Source organism: Carya illinoinensis, chromosome 1 (assembly GCF_018687715.1).
Source record: "Carya illinoinensis cultivar Pawnee chromosome 1, C.illinoinensisPawnee_v1, whole genome shotgun sequence".
NCBI lineage: Eukaryota > Viridiplantae > Streptophyta > Magnoliopsida > Fagales > Juglandaceae > Carya > Carya illinoinensis.
In genome coordinates this window covers 56,861,829-56,881,794 of record NC_056752.1, presented here as the reverse complement: position 1 = coordinate 56,881,794, position 19,966 = coordinate 56,861,829, and the positions used below count along the sequence as shown (strand labels likewise).

Below are 19,966 nucleotides of genomic sequence, written 5' to 3'. Positions count from 1 at the left end.
ATACAGGTAACCTAAAGGGCATGACGTCTATTTTCTCACAATATTTTTTGCCCCTGCGACCTTCCATCTCCACTGGCCAGCTTCATCATACAAGAAAGATTCACGAAATCTAAACCCTAGCTGTTACTAATTTACTTGTCTTGGCACGAGGCAGAGCTTTTGAGGTTCCTACTTCGGTTTCTTCAGGCACAAAACATAATGTATTTTGAAATTAAGCCAACAATGTTTCGAACAAATATCAATCATCAAAATAGACAAAATAAATAGTAGATTAGGATAATTATTTCTTTATTAATTCTTTAGAAACGTATCAAAGATTCATGTTGTAGCTGAATCTGCTTCAAATTGACAGACAATATATACATTAGAAAAGTGATATTAAGGATGCCATCTTGCCAAAAGGTGGTAACTTCGGGGTTAAAGTAATTTTAAATAGCGGATAAACCCACTATCATATAATAACAGAAGTTTCACGAATTCTATATACACAGACAACCTAGATACGTGAAAGCTATCTAATTCATTGATATAGAAAATGGAGTTTTCCATTATGATTATTGACTTAGGCATCAAAGATGTTCCGTTGATAAACCCGCTGTCATATAATAACAAAAGTCTCACGAACTCTACACACAAAGACAATCTAGATATGTGAAAGCTATCTGATATAGAAAATAGTCATTCCTTTTTGGTTACTACCTTTCACGAATTTGTCCGCTTTGCTCGTCAAATTTTGGTTTCTTCTTTTCACCACCTACACCACCTACACCTTAGTATAAGATTGATTTCACATTCACTTTCTTCATTTTCTACTATTTAGTACTAGGTAAAAATAACTCTTCCCATTGTTTTAACTTTTTGAAATCTGCTTCTTCAGTTTTGGGTTTTCAATTTTCATTTCAGGTCTCAGCTTTAACAGGTTATTTTTTTTAATGTTGGTTCTTCTGGATTAAAGATTTCTGACTATTTCTTTATTCAGTTATTTCTTTATACACAATAGTTAATTGTTACAAATCAATTTAGAAAAAAAATGCGTTACAATAAATTTTAAGATTGATGGACGAATAAACTCGAAATGAAAGAACAAGAATAAAAAGCTGCAGGGATGTTTGGATTTACAAAACTAAATAAATAACATAAAAAAATATTAATATACTTGATCTATTTCATTGTTGTCTGGGTTTTGAAACATACTACTATTGATCGAGGTTATCAGAAGCTCATCACTCTATGCTTCACAGCACGCATTCTGCAATTACACCATGCCTGCAAACCAATGTCAACTATCAAATATCAGAAGCTGTTAATCTATGCTTGGTAAAGTTTGGGTAGCTTAAGCATTCTCCAACCTCTACTTATGGAGTAGCCCAATAATGCGCCAGGACACACAGGTGATCAATCTTTTAAATGAGACTGCAAGTTTTACATACCATTAGACAATCCAGGACCATAAAGATGAAGGAACCAGGAGACGGAGACAATTTAACCCATTTTCCATCCTTAGTTTCAACTTCAAGCCCTGAAACTTCATCCTCGCATAGGATTGTGGTCCATATTTTATCAGTATGAGGTTGGAGCCCTTTCATATATTCCCCAGCTGGAGGAGCTCTATATCTCATTACCCTCAGCAGTGTGTTACATGAAATAATTGACTCTGTTTTCTCTCCCAACCCATAACCGTCAAGAATCGCCCTTACTATTATATGATTCAACTCTTCCAGCGACTTTAGTATAGAAATAACAGCTTGGCTATTGGAAACAATACAACATGCATAAAAAATTTATAAAAGTAAAGAAGAGTAAAGTAAGTTGAAGAAGTGCAAGAAGAATAGCTTTTTGCTTTTAGCTGTCTCGATGTAATAGTGCTCAACATGAAGCCGAAGATAGTGAACCATTTTTGAAATCTTCTAAGAAGGAAAAGTGATCTTCAAAGGGAGATTCTCACCATAACCGATCATGACCACCAGGCCACATTAGCCCCGTGAAGCTTTTAAGGGATTCAAAGTTAGAGGCATCTTCAATGCCAAGGCTCTCGTACAAGGGAATTGCAGCAATCTGCCCACAGTAGCCAAGGGCAGGATATAGATTAACATTTTTCTGTTTTGTATACAATGGAAGGTCAAATAGTTGTCGTATCGCTGAGAATGTTTCGGCTCTTGATTGTGTAGGTATCTTATCATATGCTACTTCAAAACATCCATAATTTTCACAAGCCTCTCAAACCCTCTTGCACAGCTTGTGCCAACCTTCAGTTCCTCAGTTCAAGACCGTGTGTGTCAAGAGCAGCCCTCCATACTTCTCCATCATGCAACATGATGGCATCAATGAAAGACCCCTCATCAAACATAGAAAAATCACAGCGTAGTAACAAAAGAAACTTAGCAAATATAAAGACAAAAAGATACTTAGGACTTACTTCTACTCGTTTTCGTAGAATATCAATTATGTTTTGGAGGTCTTCGTGAGCCCTTTTCAGGTTTGTATCTTCCATTTTAGTGTGTTTATAGAAAAATAATATCATGAGAAGTTATATTGCAAATCCTAATTAGCTCAAAAAAATAAAATTCACAAAAATCTAAACCTCAATCAAGCAGAGTAATAAAAAACCCATTAGGTTTTCCCAAGCAAACAAATGAAACACTGGTTATGATAAACAAATACATTAAAAACAAGGCATGGAGTTGAAATTACCGCGATCTTTGATCCAATCAAACTAATATTCTCCTTCCTCTGCAAACAAAAATCACAGAATATATCATCAAATCCATAAAAAAAATAATACATAAATTAAAAAAGGTAGAGAGAGAGAGAGAGAGAGAGAGAGAGAGAGAGAGAGAGAGAGGATTTGGGCATTTCGTAGGTATAATTTTTGCTTATTGTTCTCTCAGTTCAAGCTTCTTGTCCTCTCAGTTCAACATGTTTTAATTTCTGCACGATCATGAAATTTGTGATACACATATGCACGAGTAAAAAAAAACCAAACACAAAGAGGATCAAATTTGAAATTGAAGTTCAACCCAACAGAAGGAACCGAAATCATATGGATGTCCATCACACCAAAAAAAAAAAAAAATCCAAAAATATTGAACAAAATCTTCCGATTTTTCAGAAAAGTAATCATTCAAACATTCGTTGTTTGAACAAAAATTGAAAAAAAAATAACATAGCTTTGGGAAGATCCATCGGTGTTTTTCTTCACCCACCTTTGTTTCTCATTCAGATGGAGGATGGGATTTTTCGGCTTTTGTCTTTGTCGGGCTGAGACAGGAGGCATGCGATGTTGAGGTTGGAGATGAGGATGGAGGTGGTGGTGTCTCAATTTTGCTTTGTTAGAGGTAAGAGTGTGGCGGTGGAGAGAGAGAGAGAGAGAGAGAGAGAGAGAGAGAGAGAGAGAGAGAGAGAGAGAGAGAGAGAGAGAGAGAGAGAGAGATTATGGGTGGGAGTGTCGGCATGGAAGAAGAACTAAAAAGATCATAAATGTAAAAAGACTAAAATAGCAATCAGCAAAAGAAAAATAAAAGCAAACCCAACGAAATTTTGAATTACAGCTAAAGGTAAAATTGGATAAAAAAAAAAAAAGTTAAACGAAAATACTGTAGCATCAGGATTCCCAATAGTAGAGTTTTAATATTTTTTTATTATAAAAACTTTTGCACGGACAGTGTACACAAAAATGAAAGGAAAAAGTGATGACATGAAACACACGGAAACGAAATGTGATTTTACTGCTCATTTTTGTAGCAGTGGGATAGGCACTTATTATTATAGAAAGATATATATCAGAATGCTAGGTACATTTCTATGTAAAAACTGTTCACATAAGTTTGAATAATTTTATCTTTAAAATTTTTTTGAGATTATAATAAGATAATTCTTAAAATATAATAATTTCTATTTAATAAAATATATCAATAAATCTATATACGCAATCTCGTTTAGAGATTTTTCTCAGTAAATTATAACAACCCTTTTTCTGTCCCACTCATTGGCCATGGGCTCGGTTCGGGCTTCCGTAATACCAATTTTCGACCCAGTTATGGGCCCAACCTAAGTCCATTTTTATTTTTTTGGAACTAACCTAAGTCGATTTTCTTTCTAGAGATGATACTGATATTTATTAATTCACATTATTTCATCATTTTAATATGTTATCAAATGATTAAAAAATATTTATTATTAATATTTTCATATTTATCGTTTGATGTGGGAGATTATTCAAAAGCGATAGATCTTGGTACAGGATTGACAAGCCCGTTGTAGTGTTTAACCAGACAAATCCCCGCGGAAGCGCCTGCGCACCGTCAGATTAAGGAGAGAGATTGAACATGAGCCGTCAGATACAGGAATTTGAAAAACCCTAATGTTACCCCCATCTACCATTATATAAACCTGGCCTCCGCCAACGGTCTTTCTTCTTTCTTCTTTCTTCTTCCATTCGCCTCCTCCGTCTCTAGGTCCTCCTAAACAAACCCTCGACCCTAGTACAGGCAGGAGAGGTTAAAGAGACGGCGCCGTTTCGCTGTCCGCCTTGACTGAGTCCTCAGCTTCGTCTTGGCCCTCGATTTTGCTATATTTCTTAGCGTCAGTCCTCTATAGTTCGATCTCTAAGTTTTCTTCGAAACCCATAGCATCGTAGAAATGGCGGTGAAACCCACCAAGTCGGAAAAGAAGGTCGCTTACGACACAAAGCTGTGCCAGCTGCTTGACGAGTACACTCAAATCTTGGTGGTGGCGGCCGACAATGTTGGATCCAACCAGCTACAGAACATTCGCAAGGGTCTACGTGGCGACTCCGTGGTGCTCATGGGTAAGAACACCATGATGAAGCGCTCTGTGCGGATCCATGCTGAGAATACCGGAAATCAAGCCTTCCTCAACCTCATTCCCCTTCTTGTGGTACGTTGCGCTCTTTGGTTTCTTAAATTTTCTCGGAGTATCTTAAATGGAACAATTTGAACTCACAGGAAAAGTATGATTTTTTTAACGTAATTTTTTTTGCATAGGGCAACGTGGGGCTGATTTTCACTAAGGGTGATTTGAAGGAGGTCAGCGAGGAGGTTGCCAAGTACAAGGTCCGGTGGTTTGAACCCTTTACCTTTCATTTGTAGTTCATTCGCATCGAGATTTTCACCCTCTGGTGTTGGTTTTTGTGTATATGATTTGGTACTTATTTTAGTACGTTTATGATTTCCATGTGGTTCACGTGGTGGAGAAATCCTTGCTTCAATTAATTATTGTTATACACCAGTAGCGTGGCTGAAACGGCTGTCTGAGAATCCTAAGTTTTCTTTCCTGTGGTATTTTGATAATAGAACGAACCATAGGATCGCTCATTGACATGTATGCGGGGTGTTACCATGCGTTTCTCAGTAAATATGGTAGGTTGCTGGGGAAAGCTAGGAAATTGATGAAGTATTTTTTACGGTGCTTCGTTTTTTTTAACATTCATGAATAAATAGAAATTTATGTCAATTCTCGTATATTGTATCACTACTGAGTTCGTGGTAAAGATCATATCCTGCTCATACTAGGATAAATTTTGAAAAACGACAGCTAGTCGTATTTTTCTCTTTCTATGTGCATTACAGATTTCTTGGCTAATTGAGGGTGTATTAGACATAATATTTTCCAGGGTGTGGCCATTTGCCTGACTGACACTGATTCTGTTTGTGGTGCCTGATTTTTTACCTGTAGGATGCTTACATTAATAATATTCTCCAAAATAAGTGTGGTTTCCCTGGTTTCATACAATTGTTTTCTAAAGCATTCACCCATAATTGTGGCATGTGTTTGCTAAATTTTTCTTTATTTGCCTTGGTAGATTGAAATTTGGTTTTTTTGTGTGGTTATAATGGCTTTCTCTTTATGTAGTCTCATTGGTGTTCATATAACTCGCATACTTAAACAGGTTGGAGCACCTGCTCGTGTTGGTTTAGTTGCTCCAATTGATGTTGTTGTCCCTCCCGGCAACACTGGACTCGACCCTTCACAGACCTCTTTCTTCCAGGTTTGTGATCTCCATAGGAAGTCTTTTCAATTTTTGCTTACTTGAAACATCAGTGTCTTATGCCATTGCCTTTCAGGTTCTTAACATACCAACGAAGATTAACAAGGGTACTGTTGAAATTATCACCCCTGTGGAGCTTATTAAGAAGGGTGACAAGGTCGGCTCCTCTGAGGCTGCCCTGCTTGCAAAGCTTGGAATAAGGCCATTCTCTTATGGTCTTATTGTCCTATCTGTTTATGATAATGGCTCAGTCTTCAGCCCTGAGGTGCTTGATCTTACCGAGGATGACCTTATTGAGAAGTTTGCCATTGGTGTATCCATGGTCACCTCATTGTCACTGGCTCTCTCATACCCAACCCTAGCTTCTGCACCACATATGTTCATCAATGCCTACAAGAATGCTCTAGCAATTGCTGTCGCTACTGATTATTCCTTCCCCCAGGCGGAGAAAGTTAAGGAGTACCTGGAGGTATTTCATCCCCATAACTATTGTTGACTCTTGTTTTCTATTTCTTCAGTTATAATGGACTGGCTCTTTTGCTCTGACAGTTGTTTAAATTCTTTCGTTTCCCATTCAATTAATTATTTTTGTAATTAATCCAGGATCCTAGCAAGTTTGCTGTTGCTGCGGCCCCCGTTGCAGCAGCTTATTCGAGTGCTGGCCCCGCTGCTGTTTCTAAGGAGGAAGAGAAGGAGGAGCCGGCTGAGGAGTCCGATGATGACCTGGGTTTTAGTTTGTTCGATTAAGTTTGTATTGGTTATGTTTTTACTTAAGGATGGCGATCCTTTCATTTAACCTTCTTTTTGGATTTTAAATGCTGGACTTTATGTTTTATGTTCTTTTGTTGACCTTGTTCTCTTGGGAAATCACCAAGTTTAGTATGCCCTATTGCTTAGCACTTCAATATGCTTTTTGCTATTGAATTGTTCTTTTGGAGAAGTATCAACTATCAAGTGTAACAATTACTTGGCAGTTACTATTACTCTATTTTTTGCTAGCTAGTTATTTTCTACTATCTCAGTTCTTAGTTTAGATTACATTTTGCAATTTGTTGGTTCATGTGTGTGTTTATCTTTCTCTATTTCGATGGTTCTATGTTGTTGACTTAACTCCATACCGGTTTATGTTTATTGAGCAAAGCTGTACACTATACTCCTATTTCATTTTTATTTCAGTATAATTGATGGGCAATGTCATCTCATTACAGTGGAATGTGAGTGTTGAATAGAATTTTCCATGTTTATATAGTTGAAGAGTGTCACCAAATTCATTTGTTGTATCTTTTATGGTTACTCGCAATTTAAATTCCTATGTGATTTTTATTATTAATCAAAGCCTCGACAAAACCTGAATCTTCGGAATGTATCGAATGAGTTTCATGCTGCCATTTCCAATTTGTTGACTAATTGACTCGTGGATGTATTTTTTGGTCTTCGAAGCAAATAAAATAAGGAAAAAGGGTAGGGATCCAATTTTTTGTTTTTTAGTTTTTTTTTTTAATTTTATAACTTAATGATTAAGAAAATATTGTTTATTAATATTGTGAATTTTTTAAAAAATATATATTTAAAAGTGTAAAAAAAAATATATGAAGAAAAAAATTATTTTGGTCTATGTGGGTCTACACCCACCAAAATAAAGTAAAATAAGATTCCAATAGAAAATCAAAAGCGGGTCCTAAACAGAAAACAGACGGTGGCTCTGATGGCTGTAATATAAAAGGCCCAATGACTTTCGGAAATACCAATCTATAATGAGAAGATGATGAGCTAACCCAATTGATTTATTTCGATACACAGCCTCAGGCTAATCCATGGTTGTTTTCTAGGTGTGTAATAAACAATGTCGGTGCCTGATAGGACTTTGTTTTCCTAAGAGTAATTCTACGGAGCAGCCACTGTAGCGCTGCACACAGTGCACACCCTACGTGGCTGCTTTTTTTTTATTTTTAAAATTTTTCCTACTAAAATTGTATTTTGAATTACCATCGACCCATTTCGTCAATTTCGATTTGAATCCATCCCGCGTCCCCCTCCCTCTCATAGCCTAGCACGGTAGCACCATCGAACGTCGCCTTCCCTCTCGTTGCCCAGCATCTGCGATTCGTCGACCTCCCTATGCCCATCGCCGCCAGCACCCGCGACTCCTAGCTCTGTTTCGCCGCCCATCTGCTCAGCAACAAGAGGTAACTCCACAATAATGCATTTCTACTTCGGTCTTATTAAGTTTTGCTTTTACTGAGAGAGGTGAAGTTTGGGACAGATTTTTTCTTTCGAAGATGGGTATTGGGCTTAGGGCATGGAGATATAGAACTTCATTTATGGGTATGGAAAGTTCTACTTTTTAACTCTAAAGACATACTTAGTGTGCAAAGTGGCTGTCGAAAACATTTTTACCCTAAATTAGAATTCTCAAGTGAACGCAGTTATGCAAACGCTAGCTAGATTCATGGAACCACCTTTAAAAGTCGTCCAAAGTATCATTTACAACAACGAGTTGGACCGTGGTGGATACAAGATACATCATGTGCAAGTAATTCTTAGCTTCCATTTTATTAGATGCTTTGTCCCTTGCCTTCTCAAAATTGGCTTGGAATTTTGGAGTCATGTTCAAGTGACTTTCTCAAAATGCTTTCTTGAAGTTAATGGTTGCTAGTGATGATCTTTGGAGATTTGAAGTCTTGGTTAGCACATTATTTGTAAGTTGTTGATGACTTGATTGTTCGGGTAACAATTGGTTGAGTACTTGTGCATACATGGTTCTAATTTGTTTCCCCTCGCTAGGTAGGATGAGTGAGAATATGAGGATCAGTTGGTAACACATCTATGCATGGATGATTACATAATTGAGTTTGATATATTGATAGTGCGTGTAGATTTAATAGAATATGAGTGGTTCTTTTCTATAGGGCTAGGCTGGTCTGATTGAGTTCTTTTAAAATGAAATGTCAAAATCTACTTCGATCTGGACAAAGGAAGGTGAAGGTCCTATTTTAGGATGCAGATTTGTCATCCATACATAATCATAGATTGGTTAAATTGATAGGATATTTAAGCTCGGGTTTCAGTACAAGCCAACAAAGCTAATTAAGTGAAACTCCAGCAATAATAATATTACAATTTCCCCTTCAAATTAACTCCACAAATAAAATCATAGTTAAATATACGAATTTTATTTAAATGTTTTACCAAACTTCATGACTTTAACATTTTGTTTAGTTTCTGATTTTGGTAGGATCAAATTTTAAAATAAGCTCTTACATTTTGTTTTTTGTGACACTTTTGTCAAGGTAAAGTCCTTTGGGGGGTTTTGAGAAAGATTTGCAGTTTTTGACTCTCCCTATTTTTTTTTCTTGAAAAGAGAACTGAGCTTTCAACCCAATGGTTTCTAAGCAATATTTACAAATATCAAAATATAGAAATGGTGTTTGATTTTATCTTTGAATTGCTTCTGTGATTCTTTTTTTTTTTTTTTTAATTAACTGCTTCTGTGATTTTTAATTGTATATGTTTACATATCTTCACTTGGTAGCACGAATTGACTAGTCTATATGCAGTGTTTGGTTCTTTTCTTCCTCAAGTTGTTAAAATTATGTTAATTTACTGTATTTTAGTATTTTCTTGGAGAAATTTGCAATATTTATGATGAGATTTACTAAATCTACTTGTTATATGCAGATTGGTGTAATGATGGAGTATTTTGACTATTAATGTTGTAAAGTTTACAGTGTTTTGTGTTCATTTTCTGATGAGGTTTTGATGGTATTCTTCTAAGTCCAAATTTTGTTTTGTGCTGTTTTGTTTTGGAGATGATCTGGATGAATCATTTAGATCAAGGTTCACCCATAGCATAGCTGCAATTTATGTGAAGATTGTTGTTTTGTGCTTGTGTCCAAGTGCCCACAATTTAGTAGATCTCATAGCTGCAATCCTTCAGAGGGTGGGAGATGACATTGATCCCAACAGGCTACCTTAAATTCTGGTATTTTTTATGATGATTGTATTTCAACTTTGTTCTTTTTTGAAAACTATGCCCCCAAAAATAATGTCTTTCAAAAGCTTATGTTAGGTTTATAGGTAAAATCGATATTTTTTAGATTTGTGAAATTGTTCTTAGTATATGCCTTTGTTCTTTATTTTTGTGTGAGACCAGCTAAGAACCATAATTTTTCTGTTCTTTTTCTCAGTTTAATTGCACGTAATTTTTCTTTCATTATCATTATTTTGCTATTTGGTCTCTGATTTTTGTGTTTGAGTTCGAAAAAGGCTTCTTGCGTTTAATTGCTTTCGTTGTATGTAAAAATCCATCATGGGCATATTTAAAAGATGAAAAAAATATGTATATTGGGATTTTAAAGACCTAGAGACTATAACCTCCCTGCCCCTCAACCATTTTTTTATTATCTGTGTTCTAATTGTCCTAAATGGAACCCAACATGCATACTGAATTTATAGTAATTTTCAAACCATTCCACTTTTAAAAAGGGGAATAATTCAGGAAAATAAAGAACTCGTGGTGTGCTGAAGATGGAATAATTAATAGAAAAGAGAAGCAAAAAAGGAGTTATGAGGCATTTGTGAATTCACATGAATAAAATTTTAATTGGGTTCTTGCCTATTCTTATAATCAATAAAATTTTATTTACTGAAAAAAAAAGTTTGTCCTGCCTATTGTACCTTCCTTTCAATTTGTTGGTTAGTTAATTTTGTTTTTGGTGAATATTCAATGCAGTGCAAGGTATGCATGCAGACATTTATGTGCACCACCATGGAGGTGAAGTGCAGAGAGCATGCAGAAGGAAAGCTCCCCAAATCTGATGTTTATACTTGCTTCCCTCACTTAAAAAATGAATGAATGTTGAGATGTATTCAGAATATTATCATCATATATGTAATTCTTTCTATTATGATGTGCTTTAGTCCTCCATCGTGGTTGCTTTATGCATATTGTGGTATTGTCTGTTTGAGAAAGGGAAAGAGAGAGTCATGTATACTTGTTTTTGGTTCAAGTGGAACTCAGTGTTCAATTATAATGAATATCGATGCCATTGGTGATGCAAGCTTATTTAATTGTGATGAGAAATGCATTGTTCATGAAAGGTTGGTGGAGTCATTTTAATCATTTTCAATAACTAAGCAACCAATCTAGACATTTCTTGTATGAGAAATATTGTTCAAGTTAAAATTTGCCATTCCCAAACACAATTTCCATGTGGCATGTTATACGACTTATTCTAAGTCATCATGCTTGGAAGTTACTTAAAATGTATCACGGCAATAAGTGCAACCAAGGATGATAAGATCTAGGATGAGAAAAGTATTGCCCTTTCAATAGTAAAACAAGGTTTCCAAATTGTCGCTTATGATGAATCGCTCAGATGGATAATACTGATGAGGTTTTAATTTCATGCATGCAAGTTGAGCCCCACGGAGAACAATTGAGTTTCTCTTTGCCATCTTTCATAGATCATCAATTGCCTCATATATAGAAAAACTATTTTCTATTGTAACTCAAATGGTTTAAAGGATCGGCCATCAGGTGATACCCCCACAGTTAGGAAAGTTTTCATAATCTTGGCCACTCTTATATTGGCCCTTGGGAAGGGTAACGTAAAAGAGGATATCTATTGCGGCCAGCTTCACCACCAAACTCTGCATGTAAATATTACTTACTAATCAATGACAATCATGGATGGCACTGAAGTACAGGATTGAAAATTTCACAAAGTTTCATTCAACTAAACATGAGTCTTCGCATTAATAACTCACACACAAAATTGACTGCCCACATTTAGTTACAGGGTGCCATAAAAATTTATAGGGTTTATAATACATAATCCAAATAGCATGGCCTCTTCTTTGTTGGCGCACAGGACTCCATGGGATCAGCCTACTGTGTGCACATCTTGCTTTCTGCTACCCTCACTTGAGAGAAATATGGATGTGCCTGCACCACCAACATAAAAGTGGCAACATTTTATCATGCCCTAGAATAACACTGAGATACTTGAGTCATCAACACAAAGTTAGCACGCGACTTTATTATCAATTGTTTTTTGGGGGGGAAGGGTGGGGGGGATAGAGAGATGAAAAATTCAAGATATATCAACTATCAAGTCCTTAAGACTTTTATGTTTTGGGAAAAAGCTGTGGAATGGGTTCAGCCGGAAAACAACTATTAAGACTTCATGTCCTTAAGACTCTGTATCAACTATCAAGTCCTTAAGACTTTATGTCCTTAAAACTCTGTATCAACTATCAAGTCTTTAATAAAACAAAACCAAGATATAAAAAATAAAAAATAAAAATACATACAATCAGAGTACAATATTTGTTACTAACTAAAAATTCAATGCATAAAAATAGTCTAAACCATAGAAATTAGCTTCCCCCGTCACTATAACGGATTACAACAAATAGGGGTTCAGCTAGAAAACAATCGTGGAGTTGTCGTGGATCTAAACTATACCTCTTACAGCATTTGATATGGAAGTATGGATCAAGTGCACTCTAAATAATAAGGTATCTTATGAGCAAGGTGTTTGTAAACAATGTTCTTAATCTTTTTAATTTATTATTGTAAACTTGGCCATCTCATCTAAAACCAAATAGATTGAAAATTACAAACTAATACAATAAGTACTTCCACTGTGCTCTGAATAAAATACAATTGTACCAACAAACTGCAATGAAATGATATTTTTCCATCACAAACCCAAACTGGTCGAGCATTTAAATGTTTTAAAACATCCATCATGTTAAAGACTACAATCACTAGGTAATTTTCAAACTACAAGCACCCAATCCCAAACTCGAGTATAAATTTCCCCCAGACTACAATGAAATGGTATTTTTCCATCACAAACCTAAACCAATCGAGCATATGTTCTTTCTTTTTAGGTTTACCCGAGTGAGGCAAACTCCTCTATGGCCGCAGATGTTTGGAGGGGTGGTCAAGAGGTGGTGGATCTTCCGCCGATCTTCCGTGGGGTGGTCGAGAGGGATGAAGCACGCAATGGGACGATGGTCTCGTTACACGGGGTTGTCGCTGCGTAAGAGGGAGGGAGGGTCGCTGCGGGAGGGTGGTCTCATCACGCGAGGTCGTCATTGCAGAAAAGGGAGGGAAGGTCGTAGTTGTGGGAAGGTGGACTCAGTTAACAGATTTCTAATGGGGAGATGAAACCCAGGCCACTGCTGAAGAGATGAACCCATGGTTGCAGATTTTGAATGGGATTTGGAAGGTCTCATTGAGGAAGAGAAGAGCGGGGGTGTTTAGGGGAGATGAAACCCAAGGAATGGAGGGGGTGCTGCAGATTTCAAGAGGGAGATGAAGAAGGTTAGCATCGCCAAAGAGATGAGGGGGAGATGACATGCTTAAGAGAAAAGGGGGAAGATCGGGGCGTGAGTGGGGTTTAGGGCAAATACTGAGGGAGGGAATGAAAAGCTAGGGAGAATTTGGTCTTTTAGCAGCGCCACGTATGGTGTGCAGTCTGCTGATCCCAAGTAGGGGCTGCTCCCAATACTTTCTCTTTTCCTAAAGGCTTTTCGGAGCCTTTGTGTCCCGTCCCCAAAAAGAAACGAAAAGGTATTATTCATCATGGGCTAGCCTATACGATAAGTGTCGGGCTGGTTTAACGAGCTCCGTTCCGTTCCATATTCATTCCTTACTTCTTCTTCTTCTTCTTCTTCTTCTTCTTCTTCTTTTTATTGGTGGATTTTGGGAGGAGATCAAACCAAGATCTCTCTTATGGAAGTTGAGTCTCATGCCATCTGAGTCATATGCTCTCGGCTATTCATTCCTTACAATTTGGAATGCAAAATCCAATTATGTTATTTGGTATCCCCACTAGAATTAGGGTATTTTAATAATTTTTATATAACTATTTTCACAATTATGTTTTAAAATGAAGATATCTTTATAATTACTCTATAAATTACTATATAAAAATTGAAATTTTATATGCAATCACTTTTGCATACATCTTATACATTCTACTCATATGATTAGCTGTCGCTTTTTCTCAATATAAAATAATTACTTTGGCCAATCATATCAGTAAAATATACAAAAAATACGTAAAGTGATACAGTTACGCATGAAGCCACGTCACATAGAAGCATGAGGGCTACTAAACCGAACGTACAGCTGGCCGACTACATAGCTTGAATTGGCAAGCTGACTTTCCAATATTTCTTTCCATGCAGAGATGTTATTTTATTTCTCTTCCTTACGTTAAGATCGTTTACTTTCTTTGTTGGTATTGTTTCTTTATTCAACCATTGTTTCCTTTTGATGTAATTGGTTTATAACCAACGATGGGAATGGGCAATGGTTTTTATGCCAGGAGTTATCAATAAAACGTGGTCTTCTCAATATCATGAATTGAGTATTGGTCTCTCTGCACCGTGAGCAGAGGACTTTGGTGCTTGTACCTATCAATTGGTATCAAGAGCCGGTCGATTTTCCCTTCCCACTGTCCATGGCTGATCCCGCAAAGAAGAATAAGGTTCGCTTTGAGCAACTCGAAGAAGCTGTGTTGGAATTGCGCCGCGGCATGCAAGCTATGCAGGAGACGAGTGTGACCACCCAAACTCTTCTTCACGAGTTGGCCTCCTGCTCTTCTAGTCGGGATTCAGATCGTCGCTGCAAGGCTTCGAAATGACATCTGCCCAAGGATAGTCCACCATCATCACCACATTCTACCAATTCCAGGAGTTCCGGCACGGATGCATCTGCTGAAAGCGAGAATGATGGCTCTCGTTCCTCTCGAGCGTCTGATACGGAAATCGATGAGGGTCGCACCACAGCTACGGACAAGACTTTACGCATGCATTCTCGCATAAAGCTTGAATTTCCTCGTTTTGCAGGTGAAGATCCAACTGTTTGGCTTGACTGTGTTAAACAATATTTTGCTACTCAAGAAATTCAGGACAAAAAGAAAGTGACGCTCGCTGCCTACCATCTCAAGGGCGAAGCCAACCAATGGTGGCAATAGTACAACCGTTCCCATGACAAAAATACCATCTCCTGGCACAAATTTGAAAAGGGAATCTTGCGCCGTTTTGGATTGACAGATTTCGAAGACTATGACGAGGCGCTTAGCAAGATTAAAAAGAGGGTCACTTTTCGGGAGTATCAACAGAAATTTGAGAAGCTGGCTAACCGAGTGACTGGTTGGCCAAAGAAAGCATTATTAGGTGCTTTTATGGGAGGATTAAAGGAAGATATTGCAGTTGAGGTTCGTATGTTTCAGCCTAAGGGACTGAAGAATGCTATAGACCTGGCCAAACGCCAGGATGAGAAGCTACTGAGGGGCCGCAAGCCGTCTGGCTGTGTTTCTTCCAACACTCGTCGTATGGGCACTGCTATTTCCACCAACGCCACTACTCTGCTACTCACTACCAAGCCTATACCCGTGAATGCAATGAAACGTTTGTCATTTGACGAGATGCGACTTCAACGTGAAAAATCTCTGTTTTAACTGTGACGAGAAATTTGTTCCAGTACATCGTTGTCAAGCTCAATCATGTTTCATTGAAGCTGAAAGTCCATTTGATGTAAAAAATGATGATGAGGAAGAATTGTCGCCTACGGATATACCAACAGACCCACTTATTTCACTCCATGCATTGTCAGGGAGTATTGGCAATCGTACTATACGGGTACGTGCTCTGGTCAACCGGCAAGAAATTAATGCACTGATCGACGGAGGATCTAGCCATAACTTTATTAACCAAACGATGGTTAACCGATTGAATCTCGCAGTTACACCTATCACTCCATTTTACGTCCAAGTTGCTAGTGGAGAGAAACTCGCCTGTCAATCTAAGTATGAGAAGGTACCTATTTCATCCAAGGATTTTTCTTTGAGACGACGCTATTTGCCTTACCAATTCGGGGCCTGGACCTTGTTCTGGGCTATCAATGGCTTGAAGGATTGGGTTGTGTGGTACATAATTATGCGCGTCGCTCTATGGAATTTGTTATTGGCAATCGAAAATTTATAATTCAGGCCGAACCTGTGGGTCTCTCTATGGTTGTAGACGTTAATGCACTGCTGCTGGAATGGAAGCACGGCGCTGAGCTATTTTGCTTGGCTGCTATTGAGAGTGAGCCAGCACTTCCAGTGGATTCCACTCCAAATTTGAATCCAGAAATTTAGACTATTTTATTGGAGCACCAGGAGGTATTGAACACTTCATAGGAATTGCCACCCTCACGAACGTTTGACCATCGCATCTTGCTGAAAAATGAAGCCGCACCCGTCAATGAAGCACCATATCGGTATGCCCACTTTCAGAAAAATGAAATTGAACGCCAAGTGGAGGAGATGCTATCTACGGGCTTGATCCGTCCCAGTACTAGCCCCTTTTCGTCCCCCGTCCTGTTGGTTAAAAAAAAAAAGATGGAACTTGGCGCTTTTGCACTGACTATCAAGCCTTGAATAAGGCGACTATTAAAGACCGTTTCCCAATTCCCACTATTGAGGATATGCTAGATGAGTTATTTGGTGTGACTTATTTTTCTAAACTAGATCTTCGAGTGGGCTACCATCAAATTTGGGTTCAGCCGGACGATGTCCATAAAACGGCTTTTCGCACCCACCATGGTCACTTTGAATATTTGGTGATGCCATTTGGGCTTTGCAATGCGCCTTCGACTTTTCAAGCCGCCATGAATTTAATTTTTAAGGTTCATTTACGGCATTTTATTCTTGTATTTTTTGATGATATTTTGATTTACAATAAAACTTGGCCAGATCATTTACGTCATCTTTGGACTACTCTTGGAATATTGGTCGAGCATTTCTTTTACATCAAACCTTCCAAGTGTATTTTCGACGAACAGGAGAGAATACCTCGGTCACATTATTACACCAGCAGGTGTAACAGTGGATTCTCGCAAGATTGATGCTATGCTCCACTGGCCTCAACCCAAAAATATTACCGCACTACGGGGATTTCTCGGTCTCACAGGATACTACCGAAAATTTGCGCAAAACTATGGTCTCCTCACAAGACCATTGACCCAGTTATTACGGAAAGGGCAGTTCGCATGGAGTGAAGAGGCTGACCGTGCCTTTGCTTCCTTGAAGACCGCCATGACAACTACCCCTGTTTTGGCACTTCCTAATTTCTTGGAAGACTTCATGATCGAAACGGATGCTTCTGGTTTAGGCATGGGTGCAATGCTTTCCCAAAATGGTCGGCCAATTGCTTTCCTTAGTAAGGCCATCGGACCAGCAAAGAAGTCTTGGTCCACCTATGAAAAGGAGATGCTTGCAGTATTGGAGGCTATAAAATCTTGGCGACCTTACTTACTAGGCAGACAATTCAAAATTTGTACAAACCAAAAAAGTCTTCGTCATCTCCTAGAATAGTGTATCACCACCCCAGAGCAACAAAAGTGGGTTGCTAAACTCTTAGGATTTGATTATGAGATCGTTTACAAACCTGGGAGGGAAAACGGCGTAGCCGATGCACTTTCACGAAGTGGTTTAAATTATGAGTTGGTTGTCATCTCTGGACCGATATGGGAGATTTGGGATGACTTACGGAAGGCTACAAAAGAGGATGCCACTTTGGGCCCTTTGGAATGTCAACTACAGGCAGACCCCCTCTCTATTGCGGGTCATAATCTGAAAAATGGGTGCATCATGCGAGAAGGTCGTATCCTTGTTCCTGAGGTTCCGGCCATTAAAGAAGCTCTTTTACATGAATTTCATGACAGTGCTGTGGGTGGGCACTCAGGCATTCTTCGTACCTACAAGCAGCTTTCTTTGCTTTTTCACTGGCGAGGCAAGAAAAAAGATGTTCGGCTCCACATCCAGCATTGCGACACTTGCCAACGGAACAAGTATGATACACGACAACCAACCGACTTGCTTGAGCCATTACAAATTCCATCTGGGGTGTAGATCGATGTGTCCATGAATTTTATCGATGGCCTTCTGAAATCAGGCGGTAAAAATTTCATTTTTGTGGTCGTCGATTGGCTTACTAAATTTGCCCACTTTATTGCATTGGCCCAACCGTATACAGCTCGAGATGTTGCGGATGCATTCGTTCGGAATGTGGTCAAACTTCATGGACTGCCATCGTCCATCGTCAGTGATCGGGATCGCATTTTCATGAGCCATTTCTGGCGTGAGCTCTTCTGTTTACAAGGCACTATGATGCACACTAGTTCCGTATATCATTTGGAAACTGACGGACAAACCGAAGTCGTAAACCGTTGCTTGGAGCAGTACCTTCACTGCTTTGTGCACACGACGCCAAAACAATGGGAAGCTTTTCTCGCCTGGGCCGAATTCTCCTATAACACCTCCTTTCACAGCTCCATACAGATGACCCCATTTGAAGCGCTTTATGGCCGCCCTCCTCCCGTTCTAAATGCTTACATACCGGGCTCCACAGCAGTCACTAAAGTCGAGAGTGCTCTTGTTGCTCGCGACAACATTCTACGCCAACTCAAGACTAATTTAGTGATCGCTCGCAATCTCATGAAACAACAAGCTGACAAAGACCGTCGGGATGAAGTTTTTGTTGTAGGTGACTGGGTCTATTTGAAGTTACAGCCCTATTGACAACACTCTGTTCTTAAGCGTCCATATCAGAAGCTGACGAGCAAATTTTTTGGACCCTATCAAGTTTTGGAGCGCATCGGCAACATGGCTTATCGCCTAGTTACCTCCTGATGCTAAAATCCACTCTACCTTTCATGTGTCCCTCTTGAAGCAACGCCTTGGGACTTCCACAGTTGTACAACCCACTCTACCCCCTTAAACTGATGATGGATTGCCCCTGTTACAGCCTGAAGAAATCTTGGGGTCACGTTGGGTCTAGAGTGCAAGTGGTCGTGTGAAGGAAATTTTGGTTCACTGGAATATTTTACCTGCCGAAGACGCCACTTGGGAACCACTTTCGACTATTAAGGAGCAGTTTCCTACTTTCAACCTTGAGGACAAGGTTTGTCTCGCAGAGGGGTGAATGATACGGTTACGCATGAAGCCACGCCACGTAGAAGCATGAGGGCTACTAAACCGAACGTACAGCTGGCCGACTACGTAGCTTGAATTGGCAAGCTAACTTTCCAATATTTCTTTCCATGCAGAGATGTTATTTTATTTCTTTTCCTTACGTTAAGATCGTTTACTTTCTTTGTTGGTATTGTTTCTTTATTCAACCATTGTTTCCTTTTGATGTAATTGGTTTATAACCAACGATGGGAATGGACAATGGTTTGTATGCCAGAAGTTATCAATAAAACGTGGTCTTCTCAATACCGTGAATTGAGTATTGGTCTCTCTGCACCGTGAGCAGAGAACTTTGGTGCTTGTACCTATCATAAAGTTATTGTAATTTGCGTGTAGCATAATTCCTGTTCACAATTTCAGACCCACGAAACTAAACACATGTATTTGACAATCGTGGTTAACAGTTAACTTGACCAACTCCTGCACTTCCTTGTCGGATTTGTTCGATGCGTATGGCTAGCTATGTAGTCTTTAAATTTGAACCAGACACGAGCCAACATGACGTGCGGAAATGGTAAAGAATAATCTTCATTCGAGAGAAACGTACCGAGGATATCTCTTCTAAACAGCCGATCCATTCAAAAAGAATTATTTTCGTGTTATTCATGTTTGACTTCCAATGAGGAGGCAAACCTGTCTTATCACTCGCATATAATATATTTAAAATAATATATTCTAATATATTTTATATATTTGTTCTCATCCATTAAGACATGATCGTTGATAAGGAACATTCAGGCAGGCTTTGTCCTGCATATATATATATATATATATATATATTTTATTAACTAAATTTCCATAAGCATGAATTGTCTACCATTATTATAGCTACTGCAACACCGACATATGCCGTTGCTCGTATATTACTTTTGACTTCGGTGCCCGAAGTGACGATTTGAAGTTATCTTAAAGGGGAATAACA

General features: G+C 38.5%; 1 protein-coding gene and 1 pseudogene across 1 annotated transcript; one reads left to right on the top strand and one right to left on the bottom strand.

Annotated features, from left to right (window-relative positions):
* Positions 1-1,403: 1,403 nt before the first annotated feature.
* LOC122301310 lies at positions 1,404-2,491 on the bottom strand (annotated as a pseudogene).
* Positions 2,492-4,408: 1,917 nt separating this feature from the next.
* LOC122291923 (60S acidic ribosomal protein P0-like) lies at positions 4,409-7,009 on the top strand. Its single transcript, XM_043099974.1, has 5 exons — positions 4,409-4,896; positions 5,004-5,072; positions 5,909-6,007; positions 6,084-6,476; positions 6,611-7,009. Exons 1-5 carry the CDS (start codon positions 4,639-4,641, stop codon positions 6,752-6,754), a joined length of 963 nt encoding a protein of 320 aa, XP_042955908.1. The 5' UTR covers positions 4,409-4,638; the 3' UTR covers positions 6,755-7,009.
* The last annotated feature ends 12,957 nt before the right edge of the window (positions 7,010-19,966 follow it).

Coding starts and splice junctions, on each gene's coding strand:
- LOC122291923 (XM_043099974.1), top strand. CDS start 4,639: ATGGCGGTGAAACCCACCAAGTCGGAAAAGAAGGTCGCTTACGACACA. Junction 5,073..5,908: donor AGGAGGTTGCCAAGTACAAG/GTCCGGTGGTTT, acceptor ATACTTAAACAG/GTTGGAGCACCTGCTCGTGT. Junction 6,008..6,083: donor CACAGACCTCTTTCTTCCAG/GTTTGTGATCTC, acceptor ATTGCCTTTCAG/GTTCTTAACATACCAACGAA.